The sequence below is a fragment of the Ochlerotatus camptorhynchus genome, unplaced genomic scaffold (genome assembly GCF_037179485.1).
Source record: "Ochlerotatus camptorhynchus isolate MF236.1 unplaced genomic scaffold, CSIRO-AGI_Acam_v1.1 ptg000077l, whole genome shotgun sequence".
Taxonomy (NCBI): Eukaryota; Metazoa; Arthropoda; class Insecta; order Diptera; family Culicidae; genus Ochlerotatus; species Ochlerotatus camptorhynchus.
Window position 1 is genome coordinate 1464261 of NW_027040567.1, and position 10149 is coordinate 1474409.

Here is a 10149-nt window from a genome sequence, read left to right on the forward strand (position 1 = left end):
CACGGAGTGATTAACCGTCCGTGTTGTGTTTTGCGAACCGAAATGAAATTCCGAGCCGTAATAACGGATACATTGTGCATGCGCGAGCTACTGGACATTGTGACCACATTCTCGCGAATAAACCGCAATATTGCCATCAACATCCAACCGTCGAAGGTGATCATTCAAATCGAAGGCGAAGTGGAAGCCGGTCAGTGTCTGTGGTGTGAAATCGATGCATCGAATCGGAACGGATTCTTCAGCGAGTTTGTCATGGACGGGGTGGATGCGGAACACAATCAAATTTATCTGATGGCAGCGACGTCCAACCTGGTGCAAGCGTTGTCCTACACGCGGAACAATACGATGGACTACGTGAAGATGAAGCTGGTGAAAACGGACGTCGCTTGTCTGGAGGTGGAAATGAGCGGGATAGTACATAACGAAAGCGATATCATGAACCCGAAGGTGCAGCATCAGATCCCCGTTACGGTGGTACCCAGGAGTGAGTGGGGAAATTTCGATCTTCCACTGGATATGGTCTACGACCTAACGGTGATGCTGCCTTCGGTGAAGTCCTTGAAGGGTTTGATGGATAAGAAGAAGAATATGTCACCATCGGTGACGATCTACGCTACGCTGGCCGGAGAGTTATCGCTGGTAGTGGAAACGGATGTAGTTACCGTGGCCAGTCACTTCAAGGGATTACAGTGTGCCCGGGCGAAACCACCGGACGGGGGTGAGACCGAGCCTGAGCAAGAAACCCTGGAAGCAGCATGCAAAGTGGACGCCAAAAAGCTGTCCACCCTGCTGGAGAGTGTGGACTTTTGTGAAACGAAAATGATTGCCAACATCAAAAACGAACACCTGTTGAAAATAAAGTTCGAAATGAGGGAACACGTGTTCATGAACTTCATTCTACCGGCTGTGGATTTCGAATAAAAGGAAACTGTTGCACACATTTTTTAATGAATCATCATTTTTATTTTAACTATGAAAAGCGACTAATGTGAAGGGTTTTCGTTCTGCTCTCTTCGTTCGTCCCTAAACTGTTGGGACGTTCTCCGCGTCGTCAGGATTCAGCTCGAACATCCTCCTGATCCCGATACCTTAACTACGTTTTTTTTCAGCCCTCGTCCTAATCCTTCTGTTTTTTTTTTCTTTTTTAGTGTTACGGTAGAATGCCTGTTATTGTTTGCTGAATTTTGATGAATGAGAATGAGAATGTTACATTTAAGCCTCTCCTTACTGAGCTCGTGTGTCGTTTGTTCTTTTGGTAATATTTATCATACTTGTTTTTGTTTTTAGCGATAGGGTTTAATTTATATATTTAAAATTTTCATATTTTGCCTATAGTTCTGTTTGTTGTAAAGTCATAGAGATTTAAACTGTTAAGCCCACGTTTAGCTTTTTCTTCCTATTTTTACCAGGCTCTGTCACGCTCTTACTGGGATAGTTAGTGGGAATGATTGTGTCTTTTTTTATTTCATTTTCGAGATGCATAGCTATTTGCGATTCCTGTTTCATCGAAGAGATTTTTCATTGTGCTCCTTCTTGTATTAGTCTAGTAAATAATAATTTGCTTAGCCACCGCAAGCCCAATAGCCCAATCTTAAACATTTTGGTTGATATAAATAAAGAAAAAGGATAATGATTTTTGATAATTTATTTCCTGCTAACGCTTTTCAAACATGTGCTGCGGTTCATATTACTGGCACAACATATGAAAAGAGATAATTAGCAACAGTATGTGTCGGTTCGCCTGAATGAGTTTTAGTTCGCGAGAAAGTCATTGTTTACATTTGACTCATTGGCCCTTTTCATATGTTGCATTAGATTTACGATTGGGAATGATTAGTTTAAGAAAGTAACCAAGTATACCAGAGCGTGGTGAGGACATACAGTATTTGAAAAGATTTTGTTTTTTTTTTTTTACTTTATTATAGAGAAACTTTTAACCTTGGACTGGTTCGTCTCTTGAAAAACTTTTGGGGTTATTCCAAGAGACGAGTTTTGACACTAATGAATTGAGAAACGTTACGTCTTGGTGACGTAACTATCTGTGCAAATCAAATGGAGGGTCACATTCCCACGACTTTGACTCTAGGAATAACCCCCTATAACTGTCCCCATTGTCGTAGGTAAAACCATTTGGACCGATTAACAGTTAGCTCATATCATGGTGACCCGCAAATCCCGATTAGTAATTTTCCATTTTCGATGTATTTAAATTAAGCATTGAGCTGAAGAGATCACTAGGTTAAATGGCATTATTCTGGATCTTGAATTTGGATCTGAGTTCGAAGCTTTCAACATTGGTCTATGTTTTAACTGCCTTGAAAATTCGCTCAAAACTCTGTACAGGATTTCATTGGATTGTTCTAAGGCATTTCCATAAGACTCATTTCCCTTGACAGAGTTCTTTCCAGAAGTCTTCAAAACTAAATTTGAGATTGTCTCCAAGAATCCATAGAAAATTTCTTTATAACAGTCCAGAAATTGTCTATAGAACGCTTCAAAACATCGAGAAATTCATTCTTAGATTCTCTTCGAATTTTAACGTTTTATTTTTTTTTTCTAAGATTCACTGAAGCTTTCTTTTCATTTTATTTTATTAAATTTGCTTGAATCCTCCTTAGCATTCCCAAGCAATTCTCTTCAGAATTGTCTTAAAATTTAGCTCAAAATTGTCTTGGAGTTCTCCTCTAAATTCTACCGAAAATATACTTGGCATTTTCCTTAAAAAAATCTAACAACTCTTTTCGGGATGCCAATAAATAAAATTATTGTTTTTTGCTATTTTCTGCAAGAAAATAAGTTTTAGCGTAGGTACCTAAATAAAACTCTTTTCAAATGTATTTTAAACGATCCCGTTTGTTTATGTAGTCAAACTTGAAATCATACTGTTCCAACAACTTGACGAGGGGGGGGGGGCGACTCTATCTAGCATGCAGGAAAAATTTCGCTTTGATGAGATGCTGAGAAGATTGATGGAGATTTTGAAGAATTCCTGCAAAAAGTTGAAGAGCGATGCAAGTAGACGGATTTAGATGCAGAGATGAAAAAAGATTTATCGCAGATTGATTCGATGACGTGAAATTTTCTGCCAATCTAACATTTAGATTTGGATGTGTCGCACCCCCAGCAACTTGACTATCGTGCAGTGATTTAGTCGGGTCATTGTAGAACCATAGAGGTTACTCTAAGACCAGAAGGTCCCAAAATAACGTGCTCAACTTTTTGGCTCAGCTCTGGTACTCTCTTTGGTCCCAAGCTAATCGATTCACCCCTCGAAACATAGGAAAAACCAATAACCCCTCATTTTATCTGTCAAAATTTCATAGCGAATCAAAACAAACATTGTGTAGTTCTAGAATTTTGACTAGAATGGGGTACGTTGATCGATTTGCGTCTGACCAATAAGCTAGTCAAGTAGTGATCCAATTTAAAATCGTTAGTTTCCACTAGAAATACTCAGAGGGAGAGATAGGCGGAAAAAACAAAATGCAATTCGGCAGCAGGGATTTGTTCCTAAATTATTTTGCAACCCTTGCTAGAAGCTAGCATTTCAAATGACTTTTATTTTGAATTCGATTAACGTGCAAAATAATAATTGATTGCATCGTAATATTTTGCACATTTCTTGGTGCCATTCATTAAGCAACGAAGATCAATTAATCAATAGAGTTAGAATATTGTTTTTGGTTCCAAAAATTAGTTGAATTTGAGAAGCACACAAAACATAAAGATGATTCAATTTATCAAAATTATTCTAGTAGGAATAAGAAATCATCGTAAACAATCTAATTGGAATGTTCGATTGGCTCAGATTTTGACAGTTCATTTGGCTCAAAACATTCTCTCCGCCTATTGGCGTTGACGGCGACTCTGTAGCTCTTTACTCCTATGAGAAAATCCATAAGCAAACGTCAGACTGTGCGTGAAACATGGCGGATTTTGTACTATCCTTTCACTGATAAATTTAACTATTCCTATTTTGCTTGAAATTTAATCAATTTGACATTAAACTCAGTTTAATCATATCGAATGATTAAAAATTAATCCTCTCTTTCTAAAAATTAAGCATCTGATATTAATCCCAGTTTAATCATGGATGATTAGATTGTAGATTATCTTTTTTTGAATAAATTTTAACCATTTTTGATTCTATTTTAATATTTTTTGATTGAATTTTAATCTTTTTTGATTATATATCAGTATTGAAAAAGAATAAAATTTAATACTGGAAAGATTATTTCGAATTTAATCATGCATGTTTACTGCCGAAGTAATCATGGCTCGGACTCAATAAGGTGAAGCGGGAATCTGCATACTTTTTAAGCTTTTTTTATTTAATTTATCTTTGAGTGAATTCACACCACCGAAAGTTCCCATAAGAAACTGTCGATATTTGCTGGAAGAGCAAATTTTTCGACAGTGCCGTCAACGCCAATTGACGAGTGCACGGATGGATTTGAGTTCACTCACTCGACAAAAAGTGACACAACAGCGGGGCCCTGTTTACTAAAAATGAACACATGAATAATGCTCGCGTAAAATTTGAAAAGGGCATATCAACTTTTGTAAATAATTTGCTAGGTCCTTTTCACGAGAACCGAAGTACGCCCACGCAAACCAAGAGCACTATCGGGAAGGGGAGCATTTTCTCTGCCCGATGGTGTTGTTAGTTTGCGTGAGCGTATTCGGTTCGCGCGAAAAAGGCTTAACAAGTTTTGGGTACATAAGTTGATAGACCCGTTTCAAAAGTTACGAGAGTATTATTCATGTGTTCATTTTTAGTAAATAGGGCCCTGCTGTTGTGTCACTTTTTGTCGAGTGAGTGAACTCAAATCCATCCGTGCACTCGTCTATCTGTCCCTCTGAGTATTTCTAGTTTCCACCGGTTGGTAAAACTAAAGAGCCTGAATTTATAAAGAGACGACATCTTATCCATTTGACAGGTGTTCTGCTCGATTGGAATGACTTTTCCTATGACTTTGACAGACAATCGATTGTTCCAATTTTGACAAATCGCTTCTTTATAAATTTAGGCTCTTTAGGTAAAACTAGATGACCCCAAGCATTTTGGGATCGATTTATAGATATGTCTCTAAATTACACTTCCGAAGCTGTTGAACAGGTAAAAAATGAGGTTACGCGACGTCACTGACCTCTTAAATTTAAAGTTGCATCAACAAGTCGATAGCTGAGAGTCTCCTAAGCTATGCAACTCATCCTTCTTCTTCTTAATTTCTTTATTTAACGTCTCTGTTTCGCAATCTAGTGCCAATCACCGATGGACATCGATTGCCATCCATTGACGACAATAGAATGTGCAGGGAGGCAGCTTCCACAGCTGCGTAGGATATCGCACCCATCAACACACATGAGCCGGGCTATAAATCGTAGTGGGCTCAACACTTCTGAAGTTATTCCATAAGAGTTGTGTGAAGCAATGTAACTACTTGATCTGAGCTAATCTGAAACCAAAATTGAAATGGATTTTCTATAAAATCATGGGTAGGACAATCGATTGTTCAAGTAAGCCGCTGGCCTGTGTACCCTAAGAAAAGGCAGACTTGTCGCACAAACGCATGGATTATTTGGCGTCGCGAAATGCGATGGATGATGGGAGTCACAGATTTGTTAGAAGCTTCAAACAGTCATCCGATTCCGTACTAATAAAACTAATCATTCACAATCACATTTTACTGTTCTTTACTGCCGTTATTCGCATAACTACCCCATGTTATTTGGAATTCTTATAAAACGCTGGGTATTTAAGTGTAAAGGGTGTATTCGATAAAAATGACACACACATAAACAGCTGCATAACCAAATGACTTGAAATTTTCAGTGAAGATTGTTTAGTCCATAACGTATACACATGTCTTTGTGTGCGCTAATTACAATCAACCTCGTATTAAAGAGCCTGAATTTATAAAGAGACGACATGTCAAAATTGGAATAATCGATTGTCTGTCAAAGTCATAGGAAAAGTCATTCCAATCGAGCAGAAGACCTGTCAAATAGATAAGATGTCGCCTCTTTATAAATTCAGGCTCTTTACCTCGTATTGCTTGGTCTGTACATGAATATGGAATTCGTGTGGGGGATTCGACGCTTGTGACTCCGGCGGGTATTGTTTTGCCAAGATGGGCACCACCGAGCAGCTCGGCATTTTATTTTGCTGGAGATCAGTGAAAAACTTGCCGAGATTCAGCAAAATTTATGTTTTTTAGCTGAATCTCGGAAAGTTTTTTTTACTGAGATCCAGCAAAATAAAACGCCGAGCTGCTCGGTGGTACCCATCTTGGCAAAAAAATCTAAGTGTTTACGACTGAGTGGATGCGTCCATGACCTCAAATTTCTGCAACATAATCCGTCAAAAACATGTTTCACCTCCTTGGAGTCCGCCTCTTCTTCGAAAATCAAAGCTTGAACGCAATCGATGGCACAGCGTCGTTTTCGGGCTCATAAATCCACATTTGCAAAAGCTAACTTCAAACGAGCGTCGAAATTCTAGTACTACACAATGTTTGTTTTTTTAAAGAACCTGAATTTATAAAGAGGCGATCTCATATCCATTTGACAGGTCCTCTGCTCGATTGGAATGACTTTTCTTATGACCTTGACAGATAATCGATTGTTCCAATTTTGACATGTCGTCTCTTTATAAATTCAGGCTCTTTAGTTTTGATTAGCTATGAAAGTTTGACAGATAAAATGAGGGGTTAGTGGATTTTCCTATGTTTCGAGGGGTGCATCGATTAGCTTGGGACCGAAGATAATACCAGAGCTGAGCCAAAAAGTTGAGCTCGTTTGTTCGGGACCTACTAGCACAAACGAAGTGACAGACGGAGCGGCTCGAAAACTTTGGTGACTAACCTGCTATTGCAATTTTTCAGTGTACCACATGGCAGCACCACTACTACTGGATTGTACCACATGGCAACACTACTACCAACAATCAATACGAAACTAACGATTTTAAATTGGCACCTAAGGTAGTGAAGACAGTCGAGGAACTGAAGAAAGTATGGGCAAAGATGAATACTAAGATGAAACGGTCGGAAGAAAAACTTTCTATTTTAGTGTCTTCTTTCACGGTCCCTTTCATCCAATGAGAACCCCCCGTATTCAAGGTTATTTTGTGGTTTTGCTGCCCCCTCGGAAAAGATGAAATTTTGCGCTAATTTTTATCAAAACAATCTCACCAAAATCAGAGATGTCCCATTTTTTAATTACTCGATTAACAACTAATCGATTATTTTTTGTTCGCTGTGCTGCCATTTTTCCACGAATGAGAGTGCAGCACATGTTTGAAACGATCGGTGATGATCCTGTGGAGTTTTTAATGCTTATATCGGTATGATCTAACCGATTATAAATAGTTTACTTTTCGGTTCGTTAATCGATTAAACGATTATTCGAATGAAAATCGGACATCACTAGATCAATGTGAAACGTCATTTCAAATATAAGGCCGTTCATAAATAATGATACAATTTGAAAGGGACCGGGGCTAATCACAAATTACGTCTCCATGGTAACTGAAATAAACACGAGTGTTCACCGGTTGGTATGGGTTTACATGCAAAAAACGGTTGATTCACAGGTTGTGCAGAATCTTATGGCCGGGGTTAAGGCCAAGGTGCGGGCATTTGCGTATGGACTGTAAATAAAATACGAGTAAAATGGTAAAATGATCGTCGGGATCCGAAATCCTTTTGCTTCTTCTTCTTCTTCGCATTTCAAGCTGCTGATTGTGTGCTCTCAGCTTAGTTTTCTAAATGCACTTCCACAGTTGTTAATTGAGAGCTTTCGATGCCTGTACCATTGTTGCATTAGTTTATAATAATTGTGTGGCAAGTACAATCATACTCTACACCCAGGAAAAAATCCTAGACCGGACCAGAAATCGAACCCAGCCACCGCCAGCGTGGTTTTGCTTTGTAGCTCCGCCTTTACGGACTGAGCTAAGGGAGGCCTCGAAATCCTTTTGGGGCTTTGTAAATAGCAAGAGGAAAAGCCCGTCAGTTTCGTATTTCGCATCTGGCTTCCAGTCAAAGGCCACCCACATTAGATCCGGATCTGACAAGTTGTCTAACTATCAAATTTACGTCAACGCAACGTAAACGGACCTTATGTGTGTGGCCATTCAGAGTAATCGTCCGACGTCGAGGCTGCGTCAAATGTTGCGTTGGACTGTGTAGCCTTGACACGTTCAAAACATCACCTGCAATGATTATCGGTGCTTCAAAAAAGCTGAAGAGTTCATTTGCTCCTGACCCAGATGGTATCTCTGCTGTTGGCAGCCACTGTTTCGCATGAGCTGGACACTATCTTAAGTGAACCCTACACGATTGCTTTTATTGACAATATTCGTATTGTCAATACATTCTATATTGACGTCAATATTTGTCAATTATTGTTGATAATTCCCCTCCGCGTCAATATATTGATACGTGTGGGTTTCGCTTTACATGTTCTCTGTACAAAAACTGGTGACCGACGAGATGGTCAAAACCTAGGGGCTGGCATCTCTATATCAATCTTATACGTTTGAAAGTAGTAAGGCAACATCGCTGGCCGTATTTAAATACGACCCGCCTGACGTACACGTGGTGAAAAGCTAAGACAAAATATCAAGAAGACTGGCGACTGTTCCATTTTCACATACGATCAGTAAGAGGCAGGCACAATTACGTCATCTGCCATTCAAAGGTAAATGCTCCGAAAGAATTTGATAGCAAAGGTTTCATCAACAATCAATACGAAACTAACGATTTTAAATTGGCTCACCACTTTAGTAGCCTATTGGTCCCAAGCAAACGATTAACGTACCCTATTCTAGTCGAAATTCTAGTACTACGCAATGTTTGTTTTGATTCGCTATGAAAGTTTGACAGATAAAATGAGGGATTATTGGTTTTTCCTATGTTTCGAGGGGTGATTCGACAAGCTTGGGACCGAAGATAGTACCAGAGGTGAGCCAAAAAGTTGAGCACGTTTCTTTGGGACCTACTTGTCTTAGAGTTACCTCTATGGTTTCATCCTCAGAAGAAAAGTTTGTGTATTTGCTCATTTTTCTATGCGGTGCTTCCACCTTCGCTCGAGCGCAGCGCTACTGTATCTGTCGCTTGGATTCTGGCAATGTTGCCAGTCTTCTTGATATGTTGTCTTCGCTTGGATTCAGGCCAAGTTGCCAGTCTTCTTGATATGTTGTCTTCGTGAAAAGAGATGGAAAATCGTGTTATAAGCAGGACAAGAGCAGATGATAGCATCCAAAACATGTCCGCCACTCAGACCTCTGGTCAACACCTATCGTGGAATAACCTGGGGGGGGGGGGGACGTACTGTCGAATCAGCTCATTCTTGTATGAAACTGGTTCCAAACGTAAACAAACCCTGTAGGCAGGGTGCCTTCCATTCATTTTGACTAAAAAAATGTTTTATGAAATTATGGAAGAATAAGATATTATGATGATATTTTGAATGTGTTAGTAATAAGAAAATATTGTAAAGTTTGTGTTTCACACATCAAACCTGCAAATTTAGCTTTGACAGAGTCACAATGAGCGTTTATCTGATCGTCTCTTCGCGAAGAGTGAAGAGCGAAGAGTGGATGAGATAAATTACAAAATCGCTTATTGCGACTCTCATCTTGCAAAATTGGCAGGTATTATGTATCCAACACAAACTTAACAATCTTTTCTTGTTGTTAACATAATCAAAATATTTTCTTAATATCTTATTATTCCATAATTTCTTAAAACATTTTTTTATTCAAAATGAATGGAAGGCACCCTGCTGTAGGTTTCTTATGGCTTGTTTACGTTTGGAACCAGTTATGCGAGGTAGGCGACGATTGTTCGTATTTGACAGCCACCTCCCCCCTGGGAATAACCAGCCTTTCTGCCGAATCGAAGCTATTCGAGATCATCATCTGCGATCATATACTACGTGCTACGAAGACCCGCACATCTCGACCGATCAACATGGATTCATTCCCGATAGGGGCGATAGCTACTAACTTGTTAGATCTAATTACCACCTGTTTTACGGCTACGGAAGAAAAAGCGTAGGTTGACCTAATCTACACGAACCCCAAGGCGGCTTTTGACAAAATCGATCGTAAAGTGTTAGGCCGCGGCCAGGGTAGACGCG

General features: G+C 39.4%; 1 protein-coding gene across 1 annotated transcript; it reads left to right on the top strand.

Moving 5' to 3' along the window:
- Hus1-like (Hus1-like checkpoint clamp component) lies at positions 1-925 on the top strand. Its single transcript, XM_065217370.1, has one exon. The coding sequence runs from the start codon at positions 43-45 to the stop codon at positions 919-921; it is 879 nt and encodes a 292-aa protein (XP_065073442.1). The 5' UTR covers positions 1-42; the 3' UTR covers positions 922-925.
- Positions 926-10149: the final 9224 nt, after the last annotated feature.

Bases quoted from the DNA above. Each gene is read 5' to 3' on its own strand.
- Hus1-like (XM_065217370.1), top strand. From the start codon at position 43: ATGAAATTCCGAGCCGTAATAACGGATACATTGTGCATGCGCGAGCTA.